At 47.2% G+C, this 17,606-nt stretch overlaps 1 protein-coding gene across 3 annotated transcripts in view; it reads right to left on the bottom strand.

Moving 5' to 3' along the window:
* FAM91A1 (family with sequence similarity 91 member A1) overlaps positions 1-17,606 on the bottom strand; it is a 52,970-nt gene that overhangs the window by 8,839 nt on the left and 26,525 nt on the right. For all 3 annotated transcript variants that reach the window (XM_090040607.1, XM_090040608.1, XM_090040609.1), the window contains 5 exons: positions 17,326-17,458; positions 7,914-8,062; positions 6,519-6,653; positions 6,131-6,244; positions 1,408-1,480 (listed from right to left, as the gene is read on the bottom strand). In XM_090040607.1, the coding sequence (XP_089896733.1) occupies positions 1,408-1,480; positions 6,131-6,244; positions 6,519-6,653; positions 7,914-8,062; positions 17,326-17,458 (604 nt within the window). The remainder of the gene's footprint in view (positions 1-1,407; positions 1,481-6,130; positions 6,245-6,518; positions 6,654-7,913; positions 8,063-17,325; positions 17,459-17,606) is intronic.

Genomic DNA, 17,606 nt, shown 5'->3' with positions numbered 1-17,606 from the left:
ACCTGCAAAGAAAGACTTTTTTTGCTACTATTTAGTTGGTCTAATAAGAGGTAATGCCTCTGGCCAGGGGCAATGTGTAGGGGGTACATGCAGGTGCACATGCATCTCCTGAGCGTGGCAATGCACTCCCTATAAAGAGGTCCAGCCAACACTGTCAGCAGCACCTGCAGGCAGTTGCCACTCACCACCCCGCCGCTGACACTACTGGTGGCGTCTGCAGGTGGTCCACGATCCCTGCTGGCCGGCAGCGGCTGCAGGTGGTTGCCAGCCTTTGGTCAAGTGCTCATCCCCTGCCCTGGCTGCTGACAGCACTAGTGGCGTCTGTGGGAGCTGCTCTTACCACCACCGTGGCCACGAGTCATTCATGCCTCTGGCCCAAGAGTTCTGTTTGTCTTTATTTCTTAGACCAACCCAGCTATGACACATATCCCTGAAATATGGTTTGGTTTGAATTTTAACTGGTGGCTAGTGTTTTGGTTTACTGAGGAGGTTGAGGTCCCAGTCATGTCCAAGGGACACGACTGCTTTGGGTCCAGCCAGGGGTGGGGTTCACATTGTGAGAGAAGCAGAGACAGGACCTGGGGCCCAATGCCTGAGCAGGATGTGAACCGGAGTCAGGGACCTGCAGCCTGATAAGGGCAAAACAAGTGCCCAGCAGGGGCAAGAACCACGGTCAGGGACCCATAAAGTGGGAGGGATAGGATCAGACCAGAAGAGCAGAGACCAGGGGCCACAGGCACAGCAGCCCTTGAAGTGTGAATTTTGGGGCCACAAGCCCAGAGACACTGTTGACTGACAGGGCTGAGACAGAGAGACGGACCTGAATCTGCAGACCAGGAATGAAGGCTTGCAGCCAAAAGAAAGGGAAGCTGAAGCCAGGAGAGCTGAAGCCTCTACAAGGAACAAAACGGTACAGTAACAAGTATGAGGCATGAGCACAGCTGTAGGGGAGGTCAGAGGCCATGACCAGCCTATAAGGTGATGAGTGCCCTCGAGCACATGCAGACCAGGAGGGGCCACTGGCAGGAATAAACCAAGGCTCGCTATGACCCACAGGCAGCCTCCCTTTCTAAATGTATTAAGAATAGTAAGGCGTGGCAGAAAAAGGAAGAGGACCTCAGAGAGAGCAGGGCAGGAAGCATATGGTCACTGGGGGCATCACAGCCACCCCTGGTATAGGAACCTGTTACACAGGGAAGGAAAGGGAGTCAAACACATTGGAAGTTGGAGGGACATTTATAGGGATGAAGTTTGCAAACAGCCTTTGAATGCAACATTTAAGAGACGTATGTGACTTGCACTTCAAAAGTTCAAATGAGCAACATTGTTGGCTCTTGTATTAGCAAGTGGGTTTCAACAGGATTACTGCAAACACCTGTGGCAAAATTCGTATTAAAAGATAGTTACCGCCTTGTTGCTCTACTTCATCAAATGGAAAAGGTACATGCATTGTTTCCCCCATTCCATGCATTCCATGTCCCTAAATATCGAAAAAGTTAAAGGGGAAAAACAATTGTATAGTTATTGCCACAGTTTTTTAAAGCACAAACAGAAAATGAGCTCAATAATGCTTATGTAACAAACGGGTAGACCAAAAAGAACATGCATACATTAAAAATTTATGTTAGCTACAAGCTTTAAACACCCATTATTGTAAATGAAAAAAATGACACTGTGGTAAAAAAGGACTATAGTTCTAAGTTTTAATATGCCCAACTACAAACATTTATCATTGTTAATTAATTTCCAACTATCACTAGCATAGGGACAACCATCCCGAGCTGTACTCAAATAATTGCTTCTCTTTTCATTACGGCAGATTTAGTCAGAGCTGTTTGTAGTATACACAGCATGAATGCTACATAATATGATTAACATTTGCTATTTGACTTACTAATTCTTCTGGTCACTTCAGTGGTTTAACAAGTCAAGATGCAATTTTCTTTATTCACACGTAATGTCACGGTAGGTTAATGAAAAAAAGATATTCTGAAATTACTGACATCAACTACATGTCAGTAGTACCACTAAAGAACTTTTATTTTAGAGGTTTAAAAAGAGTAAGAATTCTTTCCAAATAATATGCAATAGCAGTTTCTCTTAGCTACAATCCACTCTCACAAGTGTTTGTTTTGTTTTGTTTTATAGACAGGAAGGACAATCACAAAGCTACTTTTCATATGCTATTACCCCATGCTGCTCATCCATGTGCGTACCAATGATACTGCCAGGGGAGACCCTGAGCAGATCAAAAGTGCACAAGACTCTGGGTGCACAAATGAAGGGGACACGGGCTCAGGTGGTATTTTCCTCAACCCTTCCAGTCAAAGGGAAGGGCCCAGGCAGGAGCAGATGCATCCTGCAGATTAATGCATGACTGCACAGATGGTGTCACTAGCAGGACTTCAGCTTCTTTGACCACAGAATTTTGTTCCAGGAAGATCTGCTAGGAAGAGACATGATCCACCTGACAAAGACAGGGAAGAGCATCTCTGCAGACAAGCTTGCTAACTCAGTGAGGAGGACTTTAAACTAGGTTTGCCAGGGGGTGGAGACCAAAGCCCTGAGGTAAGTGGGGAAGTGGGTGACTGGGAAGAAGCACAAGCAGGAGAGACTTTCTAATTCTTCCTCAGAAAGCAGGGCAAATCAGCTGGTTACCTCAGGTGCCTCTACACAAATGCATGGAGCCTGGGATACAAGCAGGAAGAATTGGAAGTCCTTGCAAAGGCAAAGAACTACGATACGACGGGAATGACAGAGATTTGGTGGAACAGCTCATATGACTGGAGCACTGTCAAGGATGGGTATAAACTGTTCAGGAAGGACAGGCAGGGGAGGAGTTGAGCTTTATGTAAAAGCCATATGATTGCTCAGAGCTCCACTATGAAACTGGAGATAGGCTTGTTGAAAGTCTCTGGGTCAGGGTCAGAGGGGAGAGCAACAACGATGATGTCATGGTGGAGATCTGCTATAGACCATGAGACCAGAAGGCTGAGGTGGATTAAGCTTTTTCAAACAGCTGGTGGAAGGTTCCCCAATCGCAGGCCCCGGTTCTCATGGAGGGCTTCAATGACCCTGACATCTGCTGCGAGGGCAATACAACAGTGCACAAGAAATCCAGGAAGTTTTTGGAGAGTGCTGGGGACAACTTCCTGGTGCAAGTGCTGGAGTGGCCAACTAGAGGCCATGCTCTCCTTGACCTGCTGTTCACAAACAGAAAAAAAAACTGATGAGGAATGTAATACTGGATGGCAACTTGGGCAACAGCAACCACAAGATGACTGAGTTCTGGGGAAAGAAAGGAAGGAGAGCAGCACAATATGGACCCTGGATTTCAGAAAAAGACAACTTTAATTCATTCAGGGAACGATGCGCAGGATCCCCTGGGAGGCCAGTCTGAGGGGGAGAAGAGTCCAGAAGAGCTGGCTGTACTTTAAAGAAACTTTACTGACAGTGCAGGAACAAACAATCCCGACGTGCAGGAAGACTAGCAAGTGTGGCAGAAGAACACCTGGGCTTAGTAGGGAATTCTTCAGTAAGATAAAACACAAAAAGGAAGCTTAAAAGTGGAAACTTGGATAAGCAACTAGTGAGGAATGTGAGAGTACTGCTCAGGCATGCAGGATGAAAATAAAGGCGGTCAAAGCACAACTGGATTTGCAACTAGCAAGGGACATGAAGGGTAACAAGAAGGGTGTCTACAGGTATGTCAGCAACAGGAGGAGGATTAGGAAAAATGGGGAAGGCAATCTAGTGACAGAGGATGCAGAAAAGGCATCCTCAATGCCTTTTTCACCTCAGTCTTCACAGGCAAGGTCAGCTCCCAGACTACTGCACCTGGCAGCACAGTCTGGGGAGGTGAGTAGTCAACTGTGGTGAAAGAACAGGGCAGGGACTATCTATGACGTGATGATTGGCTCTGCAGTTGCAGCAAGAGCAACAAATATGACCACTTGACTTTAGCAAGGCTTTTCGTATGGTCTCCCACAACATTCTCACAACCAAGCTAAGGAAGTAAGAAAGTAAGCTGGCTGGATTGTCAGGCTCAAAGGGTAGTAATCAATGGCTCAATGTCTAGTTGACAGCCAGTATTAAGTGGAGTGTCTCAGGGGTCAGTCCTGGGGCTGATACTGTTCAATATTTTCAATGACCTGGAAGTTGGGATGGAGTGCACCCTAGGCAATTTCATGGACAACACCAAGCTGGGAGAAAATAGTGGATAAGCTGTAGGGTAGGGCTAGGATTCAGAGAAACCTCGTTAAATTGGAGGACTGGACCAAAAGAAATCTCATGAGGTTCAATAAGGACAAGTGCAAAGTCCTGCACACAGGACAGAACAATCCCATGCACCAGTACACACAGGGGATCAACTGGCTAAGTAGCAGCTCTGCAGAAAAGCACCTGGGGTTTACAGTGAATAGGCTGAATATGAGACAACAGTGTGCCATTGCTGCCAAGAAAGCTAATGGCATACTGGGCTACATTAGGAGAGTTGCCAGCAGATAGAGAGAAGTAATTCTTCCCCTCTATTATGCACTGGTGAGGCCTTACCTAGAGTACTATCTAGTTTTGGGGCCCTCACTACTGAAAAGATACAGACAGGTTGAAAAAAGTCCAGCAGAGGGCAACAAAAATGGTTTGGGGGCTGGGACACATGACTTCTGAACAGAGGCTGAGGGAACTGGGCTTATTTAGTCTGCAGAAGAGAAGACTGAGGGAAGATTTAATAGCTGCCTTCAACTACCTGAGGAGGGTTCCAAAAAGTATGGAGCTGGACTGTTCTCAGTGGTGGCAGATGACAGAACAAGGAGCAATAGGCTCAAAGTTGCAGCAAGGGAAGTTTACATTAGATATTAGGAAGGGTGGTGAAGCACTGGAACAGGTTACCCAGAGAGGTGGTGGAATCTCCATCCTTGGAGGTTTTTAAGGCCCGTCTTGACGAAGTTCTGGCTGGAAAAATCTAGTTGGGGATGGTCCCACTTTGAACAGGCGGTTGGACTAGATGACCTCCTGAGGTCCCTTCCAACCCTAATTTTCTATGATTCTTCTGTGGCCTTCAACCCTAGTGGTATCCCTCTCTTTGAAAAGATCTTCTCCTAGATCTGCGATTCCCATTACTTCGTAACAGCTCAAATGCATCACCCCTCTCAGACCCTCATGCTGAAGTCTGTGTCCTGGTTCTCACTGTAACTGTTGCAACTCCCTTCTATAGGGCCTCAAGTTGGATACATCCGAGATCTTTAATTTATACTCTTTTCACATGCTTCTCTGGATGCGCTAACAGCTTTATTTTATATACTTCAGCTAATCTATATCACCTAAAAGCTTTTAAGTTGCTTAAATTTCTCTTCCTTTTCAGGAGCTAATACAAACAGATCTTAAAAAGAAGTTCAGTATATATTTAGCTTGAAAGTTACTGGACAAGAAGATGCACCGAGCACAAACACCTTAGCATAAAAACTGTGCTAAGTTTTGGAAAAAAAAAGTATGAGTTTTCAGTACACAGACCTTTGAAAAATGTGACATCCACAAGTACAGCTGTTTTTTGATCACATGTGTTCTGGCTATATTTTATTAAACAGCAAGTATGTCAAACTCATTTGGCTTCATGGGCTGGATCTGGACAGTGAGACTTGTCACTGTTCCAGTGGTGGGGTGAGTGGCAGCAGTGTTAAGCCTCTGAGTGCTGGCCCTGCTAATACAATGGTACTGATAACCACACGGGTTAATGTCACTGCAGAACTGCATCCCCAGCAAGGATCTTAACCCAGACATTTTGTGGCAGGGCAAGTGGTGGCAGCATTTACCCCGCCTTGGTGTTGCCCCTGTTGACACATAGTCTGGCCACTGTGGGGCAGAGGGTTAAATGTCACCACACGGGAAAATTTTCAACACCATGTGCTGCATTTGGAGGTGTGTCTTCTGAACTGCAAAAACCCCCAATAAGCCAGATGCCCCACATCTGCAGGCTGTGTGTCTGAACACCCCTGCTATGTAGTGTATGTCTGAATCCTCATGGCTGTATACAAGTGACAAACTTAGGGAGGCTTTTAAAATTAGTCTGATACAGCAGCACAGATTATACAGCAGAGCTGGAGTTATTTTATTATTCACAAAGAACATTTTATACCTGAATTAGCACAGCAGAATGTGTCAATGCATCATTCAACATCGCAAGCACATTTGAAGTTGGAACTACTCCTGGGTCGTGACCCCACGATGTTATTAATAAGCGATCATAACCCTATAAAACAGAAGTTAACGAGCTATTTACAGCAGTAATTCATTATTCATGTTTATACAAGTAACAATATAAAATTAGGTTAATCATGAATTACTGGCAGTAAGTACAGTCCTCTAGTGGTGTATTGTATCACTACTTATCCTCATACTACCCACTTTGATAGAGATGTAAAATCCCCTAACTCAAAGATTTTAGATGCTAGTTTATACAGGATACATCTGAGGAAAATTCAAATTCTATTTTAAATTTCGGGGGGGGGGGGGAAATAACATACCTGAAAAATATCGGGAAGCTTTCGAAGCCTTGTTCCTTTAGATAGCAACAGAGATGGTGGTCCTTGTCCAGTAATATGGTAAATATACAATTTGAACCAGACTGAGCTAATTTCTGGTATAGCTGGTCCAATATGCTGGGGAAAGATTATCCAAAAAGGTATGACAGAAAAGTATCACTTACATTGCAGCTATTAAGTGTACAGCTACAGTTAAGAAGTCTTTGGATAAGTCTCACACTGCAGTCAAGTGCAAGATAAGCCAGCTGGTTTTACCATAAAAATTCCAGCTACCCCAGAGAGCCCAGCTATGGCAGCATGCAGCTCTCTGCAGGGGCTAGTTTAGCCTGAACTATAGGCATAATCTGCAGTAGGTATTTCTCTACTGTTTGGTACACCCCAAGAGCTTCCCCTGCTAACAGATTACCAGCAGCAGCAACATCATTTCACTATCACATGGCAAACCCAAGCTCAAATCCTCAAGTCTGGCTGGTCCCCTGGGTACAGCAAAAGATTGGAAAGACATTTGCTTAAAATACTGGATTTGCTGAACCTCCCATAGATCTAGTATGCACATTGCTACCAAAAGCTATATAACCTTTGAATAGTCTTTCTTAAATGCTAAAGGGGCATACCCCAGGGTTTGGGAAAGCATAGCATACAAACTGTAAGCATTTGCAGCAATTAGGTGATCCTGACTACTGAAATAAATGATACAATTCCATTCACTTCAAATGCTGCAGGGTTAGCACTTTAATTTTCTAGGATTTCTTCAGGCTAGATATTCAATATCTATAATTATCTGCTGTAAGAAGGAATCACCACACCTTTATCATCAAGTGCTTTCTGAGATATTTGGTACGAAATTAAAACGGATTTTTATCCCAGGAAGAAACAATGCTATTGTAGAAAACAAAATTAAAGAGCTTTATCATACCACTCTGCTTTTAATTAAGTACTCTTTGTATTCATGTTGAACAGCCTGCAGATGTGGTGGACATAGTCCTAAAGTACTCTGCATTCTGCCAAAGTGAAACAAAACATTTTATTTCCTGGTATTTACACAGAGAAAAGATAAGGCCATTGCCAAAGAGATCCTATTGAGAATAGGAATTTAAAAACACAAATTTTGTTATTTGAACATCTGTCACTGCATTTCTTTAATTAGAAAGTTCGTTACTCTGAAGGTATTAAAGTTGACCTTAATGAGGAACATACATATTATAAATTCAATGTACTCTGATTTTTATGAGCTAGAATACTGTCATACATCCAAATAATTGGAATCAAATGTCCCAGTGAAGCCATGTTCAATTAAGAAGATCCAGATATAGCTACTTTAATATTAAAAGATTTAAAAGCAAAATGCAATAGACTATCTTTGAAATGTGTTCTCACCTGGGGGGTACAGCTGCTGATGGGTCGGATTTCATTGGTAAGAGGTGCCATGGAGACAAGCAGGGTATAATTTTTATTTAGCACTCTGCTGCAAGTAGCTGGATCTAAGCCAAGCAAACTCTCGCACCGCAAGAGGTCCAATGGGTAACCTAGGTTAATAAGGTCAAAAAAAAATTAGCAGTTAGGCAAGTAGTAGCTTTTATGACCTCAGGAAAGCAGGGTTGCAAGGGACCTCACAAAGTAATCTAGTCCAGCTCCCTGTTCAAGGCAGGATCATCCCTGACTAAACCAGCCCAGCCAAGTAGCTGTGTAACCTGCTCTGAAAAACTAACAAGGATGGAGGTTCTACATTTTTTCTTGGTAGCCTGATCCAGTGCTTGACCACTCTCAGAGTCAAAAAGTTCCTCTTAATCTCCAACCTAAATTTCCCCAGCTGCAGCTTGATTCTATTGCTCCTAGTACTGTTTCCTACAGCCACAGAGAAAAGCCCATCTCCATGCTCTCTATAATCACGCTTCATGCAACTGCAAACCACTATCAAATCCCCCCTCAGTCTGCTCTTCTCAGGCTAAATAACCTTAGCTTTTTCAGCCTTTCTTCATAAATCATGCTTCCCAGACCTCTAATTATTTTTGTTCCTCTCCATCAATTCGACCACATACTTCCTGAAGTCTGGGGCCCAAAACAGGACACAGTGCTTCAGGCAAGGCTTCACCAGTGCTGAACAGAGCAAAAAAAAATCATTTCCCTTGATTTGCAAGTGACACTCCTGGTAATACAGCCCAGGATACTGTAGGACTTCTGGCAAAAAAGAGCACACTGTTGGCTCAAATTCACCTTATGGTTCTATTGTAACCCCCAGATCCTTCTGTACAGTACTGCAGTCTGTCAGTCATTCCCTAGTCTGTATTTGTACATGCAATTATTCCGTCCTAAATGGAGGTCTTCGCACTTGTCCATGCTGAATCTCATCTGGTTGACTGCAAACCATGTTTCCACTTCTATGCAGGTCATTCTGGATCCTAGCCCTGCCCCCCAGAGCATCTGCAATTACACCCAACTTGGTGTCATCTGGAAAATTGCAAAGCATATATCTGATCCCATTACACAAATCTTCAATGAAGATGTTTCATAGTTTCTAGTGTCGGAAGGGACCTGAGCAGATCATTGAGTCCGACACCCTGCCATGGCAGGAAAGAGTACTAGGGTCAAACGAACCCAGCAAGGTGGCTGTCTAGCCTTGTCTTAAAGACTCCCAGGGTAGGAGCCTGCACCACTTTGCTTGGAAGTTGGTTCCAGATCCTAGCTGCCCTGACCATGAAGTCGTGCCTCCTGATATCTAGCCTAAATATACCCTCTGCCAGCTTGTGACCGTTATTCCTGGTCACTCCTGGTAGTGCTCAGGGGACCAGGGACTCCCAATGCCTGCTGGTCCCCTCTGACTAGTTTGTAACAGGCCTTCTCTTGTGGAGACTGAACAGGTTCAGGTCCCATAGCCTCTCCTCGTACGGCCTGCCCTGCTGCCCCCAGATCATGCGAGTGGCCCTCCTCTGGACCCTCTCCATGTTGTCCATATCCCTCCTGAAGTGCGGCGCCCAGAACTGGACGCAGTACTCCAGCTGTGGCCTAACCAGTGCCGCATAGAGGGGGAGGATCACCTCCTTGGACCTGCTCGAGATGCATCTGTGGATGCATGACAAGGTGCAGTTGGCCTTCCTGACTGCATCCCCACACTGCCGGCCCATGTTCATCTTGGCATCAATGATGACTCCAACATCCTTTTCTGCTTCTGCACTGATGAGAATGGAGTTCCCCAGCCTGTAGGTATGGTGCTGGTTCTTCCTCCCCAGGTGCATCACCTTGCACTTGGTGTTGAATCCCATCTTATTCTCATCTGCCCACCCCTGTAACCTGTCTAGGTCTGATTGCAGCCTATTCCTCCCTTCTAGTGTGCCCACATCCCCCCCACATCTTACTGTCATCAGCAAATTTGAACAGGGTGCTATTTATCCCATCGTCCAAGTCACTGATGAAGATGTTGAACAATGTGGGCCCAAGGACCGAGCCCTGCGGGACCCCACTGCCCACATCCCTCCAGGTCAAATGTGACCTGTCCACCACCACTCTCTGGGTGTGGCCCTCCAGCCAGCTGGCGACCCATTTGACTGTGTAGGTGTCGACACCACAGTCCCCCAGTTTCTTAATGAGAACAGGGTGAGAGACAGTGCTGAAGGCCTTCTGAAAGCCCAGGAAGACTATGTTCACTGCTACCCCTGCATCTAAAGATTTATGTTAAACCAAGGATGGCCTACAGACCAGCTTCTCCTAGCCAACTGCTTTTATGTGGCCCACCTGTGGGTGGCAGCACCATAAAGCAGGCCCTGGGTGAGCTATGTTTAGGCCCTGGCCTCTGCTGGCCGGTAGTGCTGGACTGCATATCCCAGGAGCCGCAGCGGATGCTGGGGAGAAGCCCTCAACAGCTCACCAAGACTCATTAAGTAGCCCTCCAGGCCAAATAATGGCCCACCCCCATGTTAAACAATACCTGACCCAGGACAGACCCCCAGGGGAACCCCACTTGATACCTCCTCCCAACTAGACACTGAGCCATTGAGACTACTCACCAAGTCAGATGATCCAACCAGTTACATATCCACCTTACAGTACTTTCATCTAGTCTGTTTCTTAGCTTGTTAATGACAATTTTGTATTAGATTGTGTCAAAAGCTTTATGAAAAAGTCAAGGTTCAACACATCCACTGCTCTTCACCTCATTCAGAGACTTTATCATAAAAGGAAATCAGGTTGGTACTTCACAGTGGACTCCTTAAGGACCGGTTTCATGTTGGGTTCTGGGAGCAGTGCAAGACGCACAGGTGTAAGCCCCTCATGCCCTGCACCCCAAAGCCCCCCAGTGACCCCCAGCAGCCGCGGATCATCCCCAACTGACCCAACAGAGCTCGAGGTGAGCAGGGCCCATGGTTGGAGGGGGCTAGCATAGCTGTGGGGAGGCAGCTGAGAGGAGCTGCAAAGGGTATCGCCCCACTCTGGCTCCAACTTCACCTAGCCCCCCCCACCCCCAGGGAGCTGCGCAAACAGGCACGCCTGTCTGCCCAGCATGAGAGTTAGCACAGGAGTTTGCACAGGAGGGCCCAAGGCTCCAGGCACTGAGCCATAGTCATAGTCAGACCAACCTGTCAGACCAACCTGGTGGCCTTTTACAATCAGATCACCAGATCATTAGATGCAGGGGTAGCAGTGGATATAGTCTTCCTGGACTTCCGGAAGGCTTTTGACACTGTCTCTCACCCCGTTCTCATTAAGAAACTGGGGGGCTCATTAAGTCAAATGGGTTGCCAACTGGCTGGAGGGCCGCACCCAGAGGGTGGTGGTGGATGGGTCCTTCTCAGCCTGGAGGGATGTGGGCAGTGGGGTTCCACAGGGCTCGGTCCTCGGGCCCGCACTGTTCAACATCTTCATCAGTGATTTGGACGAAGGGGTAAAAAGCACCCTGTTCAAATTTGCTGATGACATTAAGATGCGGAGGGACGTGGGCACACTGGAAGGATGCAACAGGCTACAATCAGACCTAGACAGATTACAAGGGTGGGCAGATGAGAATAGGATGGGTTTCAACACAGACAAGTGCAAGGTGATACACCTTGGGAGGAACAACCGGCACCATACCTACAGGTTGGGGAACTCCCCTCTTGTCAGCACAGAGGCGGAAAAGGATTTTGGGGTCATCATTGACTCCAAAATGAACATGGGCCAGCAGTGTGGGGAGGCAGTTAGGAAGGCCAACCACACCTTGGCATGCATCCACAGATGCATCTCGAGCAGGTCCAAAGAGGTGATCCTCCCCCTCTATGCGGCACTGGTCAGGCCACAGCTGGAGTACTGCGTCCAGTTCTGGGCGCCACACTTCAAGAGGGATATCGACAGCATGGAAAAGGTCCAGAGGAGGGCCACTCATATGATCAGGGGACAACAAGGCAGGCCCTATGAGGAGAGGCTACGGGACCTGAACCTGTTCAGCCTCCAAAAGAGAAGGCTGAGGGAGGATCTTGTGGCCTGTTATAAACTAGTCAGGGGGGATCAGCAGGCATTGGGGAAGTCACTGTTTCCCCGAGCACCGCCAGGAGTGACCAGGAATAACGGTCACAAGCTGGCAGAGGGTAGGTTTAGGTTAGATATCAGGAGGTGCTACTTCACGGTCAGGGTGGCTAGGGTCTGGAACCAGCTTCCAAGAGAAGTGGTGCAGGCTCCTACCCTGGGGGTGTTTAAGAGGCGGTTAGATGAACATCTTGCTGGGGTCATTTGACCCCAGTATTCTTTCCTGCCATGGCAGGGGGTCAGACTAGATGATGTGCTCAGGTCCCTTCCGACCCTAGAAACTATGAAACTATAGTAGCCAGAATACTACGAGGACCATAGCAGGTGGGACACATCACACCCCAGGCTCCCCCTGCACCTGGACTCCCCTACTCTAACACTACTGGGGTCTCCACCCAAATGAAGCCCATGGTTCCGGCCTGTACCCAGACAGAGCCTGCAGTCCCTGCCCCTTCCTGGAAGTCCCCATGGTCTCCGACACTCGGCCTCTACTCAAATGGAGCCCCCAGCTCCTTGTGGAGATTGCCTAGCAAGACTGCAGGCAGCTGGGTTTGGGGGCACTGATACACCCCTTGTGGGGTGTGCTCAATGGTGGATGCCCTGGAGTGCCAGATTAGGGAACTCCAGGCGATGGTCCAGTGGCTGCACTCCATTAGGGATGTGGAGCAGGAGCTGGACTCTTACTTTCAGGCTCTCTTTCCGATGGCTCATGACTGAGTGGCAGAACTTAAGGACGTCCAGCCTGGGGTTGCCTGGACAATGGTTGTCTCCAGCCCACGGGCGCAGCACCAGGGTCACCACTCCCCTGGAGCTGCACAACCGCTTTGCACCTCTCACATGGACAGAGCCAGCCATCCCACTGGTTCCAGCCTGTGAGGACGCAGGGCCACCCAGCACCTGCACCTAGAAGAAGGTACAGATTATCATGGTGGGTGACTCCCTCCTTAGGTGAGGGAGCAATCCGTCACCCTCACCCCCTGGCCAGTGAGGTGTGCTGCCTGCCTGGAGCTCGTGTCCGGGATATGATGGAGAGGATCCCCAAACTCATCTAGTCCTCCAACCACCATCCATCCCATGCTCCTCATCCATGTGGGCATCAGTTACATTGCACGGAGAAGTCCAGGGCAGGTCATGCACGACTACAGGCTCTAGGACCTGGGCTTGAGGGTCTGGGGGCACAGATGGATTTCTCTTCAATCCTCCCTGTCGCAGGACATGGGCTTCGGAGGGACAGGTGCATCGGGGAGATGAATAGAAGACTCTAGCGATGGTGCCATCACGAGGGGTTTGGCTTCCTCGACCATAGTCCACACTTCAGTGAGAGCGAACTGTTGGGAAGGGATGGCCTCCACCTCACCTGGAAAGTGAAGCGGGTCTTCTCAGCCAGAATGGCTGACCTTCTTGACAGGGCTTTAAAAACTGAGACAGCTGGGGGACGGGCAGTCTACTAACAGTTTTAGCCCAAGTCATGTCAGCCACACTACCAAGACCTTGGGCAGCCTATGAGATCCCACTTAGGGAAGTACTGGGGTTCACATGGCAGACTTAACTGTTTGTACACAAATGGCAGGAGCTTGGAAAACAAGCATGAGGATCTGGCCTTTCTCCTATGTGATAATGACTACAATCTTGTAGGAATTACTGAGACCTGGTGGACTCCACTTATGATTGGTCGGTGACAGTAGAGGGTTACACTGCATATAGGAGAGACTATGTGGGGTAGAGGGGTGGGGGTGTTGCTCTCTACGTCAAAGATCAGTTCACCTCTCTGCAGATTGAGTTTCCAAACCAGAAAGGGCAGCTTAAGACCCTTTGGGTCAAGATAAAAGGAGAACATGGGGAGAGTGACTTACTTGTAGGAGTCTACTACAGACCCCCCCACCAAGAGGAGGACCTAGATCAGGAATTCATTACGGAACTGGTCAAAGCCACACGCTCCCGATGCTTGATCATCATGGGAGACTTCAACTTCCCTGACATCTCTTGGGATGATCACATGGCCAAATCTGACAGGTCTCAGTTTTCTCACATGCATCGATGACCTCTACCTAACCCAGGAGATCTATGGGTCAGCTAGGGGAGACGTATTGCTGGATCTGGTCCTGGCCAAAGGAAAGGACCTGGTGAGCAACCTGCGGCTCAAGGGGAAGTTTGGTGACAGCGACCATGAATTAGTCACCTTCTTAGTTCACCGAAGAGCAGGCAAACCCCTCAGTAAAACAGAAGTCCTTAACTTAGGGAAGGCCAGCTTCTCCAAACCGAGGGAACTGGTCAGTTAGGCAATCAGAGGCCATACCCCCACTGAAAAGGAAGTACATGATGGTCATCACTCAAAAACAATCCTTGAAGCACAGGGAAAAGCCATCCCTTCTCGCAAGAAATGCAGTCAACAAGCAAGGAGGCCCCTACGGCTCAATAAGGAACTGTTGGACCTCATTAAGCTCAAAAGAGCAGCCTACACCAGCTGGAGAACAGGAAGCATTGCCAAAGAGGATTACCCTGCACTCGCTGACAGCTGCAGAGAGCAGTTGAGAGAAGCCAAGGCACAAACCAAACTTAGGCTTGGTACAGGGATCAAGGACAACAAAAAGTCCTTCTTTAGATACGTGGGAAGTATCAGTATTGGGCCCTAAGAGATCCAACAGGACAACTGACATCAGATGCCTAAGGAAGGGCCAATCTCCTAAACGACTTTTTCACATTGGTTTTTTACCCTCCCACAAGGATCACACTGCCACGAAAGGCACAAACCAATTTGGGAGTGGGTGACAGGCCCAAAATTGATGTTGATCAGGTGAGGGAACACCATGAGAAACTGGACATTCACAAGTCTGCAGGCCCAGATGGAATGCACCCAAGGGTCTTGAAAGAGCTAGCAGACATCACTGCATCCCCCTTGGCAGGGATATTTGAAAAACTGTGGTACTCGGGCAAGGTTCTGGATGACTGGAAAAAAGAGCCAACATGCTCCCTATCTACAAGAAAGGGAGGAGGGATGAGCCAGGGAACTATAGACCAACCAGTCTGATGTCTGTCCCCAAAAAAATTCTGGAGAAAATTGTCAAGGGATCCATTAACGCCAGACTAACAGAAGGCAAGTTTCTGAATGCCAGCCAACATTGTTTTGTGACTAGCAGGCCTTGCCTGACCAACCTCATCTCCTCTATGACCAGGTAACATTATGCCCTGGACAAGGGAAATGATATGGACGTAATTTATCTGGACTTCAAGGCCTTTCACCTAGCCGCCCATGATGTCCTCATGGTTCAGCTGGGAAACTGTGGCCTAGATCATCATACGGTCCGATGGCTAAGCAACTGGATTTGGGTCAGCCCCAAAGAGTACTAGTTGAAGGGAGCAAATCAGCATGGCGCAGTGTTACCAGCGGAGTCCCTCAGGACTTGGTACTCGGGCCAGCACTCTTTAACACTTTCATCAATGATCTAGATTTGGGAGTTAGATGTGAACTGGCCAAGTTCGTGGATGATACCAAACTATGGGGGAGGGCTGTCACACAACAGGACGGGCTGGGGATACAGGCTGACTTGGACACATTCTCAAGGTAAGCCGACCAAAACCAGATGGCTTTTAATACAAAGAAGTGCAAGGTGCTGCACCTCGGTAGGAAGAATCCTCAGCATACTTACGGGGTCGGCAGTGCTACGCTGGCTAGCACCACGACTGAAAGGGACTTGGGGGTCTTGACTGACCACAAGATGAATATGAGCCACCAATGTGATGCAGTGCAGGCAAAGCTAACCAAACTCTGGCATGCATCCACTGATGCATCTCAAGCAAAACCAGGGTAGTCATCCTCCTGCTTTACTCAGGCCTGATAAGACCGCAGCTAGAGTACTGCGTTCAGTACTGGGCCCCCCCACTTCAGGAAGGATGTGGAGAAGCTTGAGAGAGTCCAGAGGAGAGCCACTCGTATGATCCAAACCCTGGAGGGAAGGCCATACAAGGAGAGGCTGAGGAACTTGCGACTCTCCAGTATGGAGAAGAGAAGGCTTTTGGGGGTGGGACACGACACGACTCAGTGGCAGCCTATAACTTCATAAGAGGGGTACATCAGGACCTCAGAGAACATCTGTTCACCAGAGCTCCCCAAGGGTTAACAAGGTCTAACAGCCATAAACTCCAGGAAGGCTGATTTAGACTGGATATTAGAAAAAAGTTCTTTACGGTGCTTGTGTCCAGAGTCTGGAACAAACTCCCCCGCAAAGGTGGTGCAAGCACCTACTCTGGATTCCTTCAAAAACAGCTGGATTTATTTCTTGCTGGGGTCATTTGATCCCAGCTGACTTCCCGCCAGGGGCGTGGGGGGTGGCACTGGACCCAATGATCTCTTGAGGTCCCTTCCAACTCCTAATGTCTATGAAATCTTTCCAGGTATCAAGGTCAGGCTGACCAGTCTAAATTCCCCAGCTCTTCCTCCTTCTCTTTCTTAGAGACAGGTATTATGTTTGCCCTATTCCAATAATCTGAGACCTCACCCAATCTCCATAAATTAAAGAGGATAGCTAATGACTCTGAAATTACCACACCCAACTCATTCAGCTTTCCACAGATTAAATATTTTAAAAGGGGCTGAGCCCTTCCAGCTCCTATGTATAGCTAGCATGGCAGATAACACCTGGCAAGATCAGTCATATGAAAGAAAAATATCAACTACAAGTCTGATTTAGCTTTAATTTAGATGCTGTTCATTTTAGCCTCCTCCAAAAGATAAAGCAGCTAAGGCAATAGCAAAATAAATCACTGGATTTCATTTTGAAGATGGCTACCTGCAGTTAAATAAGCCTGAAATAACATTTTGGAAGAGTGGGATTTTCCAAGACATAAAAGGGCAACAAGCCATTTAATGCCTTTTTAAAAACAGAGTTGTACCCAACACTTTGGAGCCTCTGAAAGTCTTCTCTTTAGTGCATTTTTGCATGAATAACTATACTCCTCAACTGTTCTTTGATGTTTAGTCAAGAACCAATTCCCTCTCTCAGTCCAATTTGTCCTTAAGTCTTGTAATAAAGTTACTCAGTCTTTATATATAAGACAACTGCTATGCAACTGATATATGCAATTCAAAATAAAAGCCAGTTACAAGGCCAAAAACAAGTAGTAAGTTCTGTGGCCCCACGTCAGGAAAAGTATCCCTGCTAAATAGGCTGCTGAGTTCTTTCCTGAACAGAAATTTACTTGGGAAAAGTCTTCATGCTTAAAGTGAACAAACACAAAGTAAACATGCTCAACTCTTAATAGATTGGGCAGATCTCCCCAACAGGAATTTTCACTGTACCGTTATTTGGTTGTTCAAGTTGTGCAGTTTGTGCCACTAGGTCCTTATTATGCCGCAAAAATAGAATGGTGTTTCTCAGGGTAAGTGCATGATCGAAGTATCTCTGTGCCTCCCCTTCACCAGTGCTTTGAACCTAAACAAAAAAAGGATATGAATGTGCTTAGTGAATTGCTTAACTTTTTTTTTTATAAATCATCATCTGAAATTGTCATTAACTTTAATTAATCTGTAATTTAATTATACAACTGTGCATAATGCTTTCCAACAAAGGGGTTTAAAGC

This window comes from Crocodylus siamensis, chromosome 3 (genome assembly GCF_052110815.1).
Source record: "Crocodylus siamensis isolate JL-2025a chromosome 3, ASM5211081v1, whole genome shotgun sequence".
In the NCBI taxonomy this organism is placed as follows: domain Eukaryota; kingdom Metazoa; phylum Chordata; order Crocodylia; family Crocodylidae; genus Crocodylus; species Crocodylus siamensis.
This window is presented reverse-complemented; position numbering and strand designations above follow the sequence as displayed.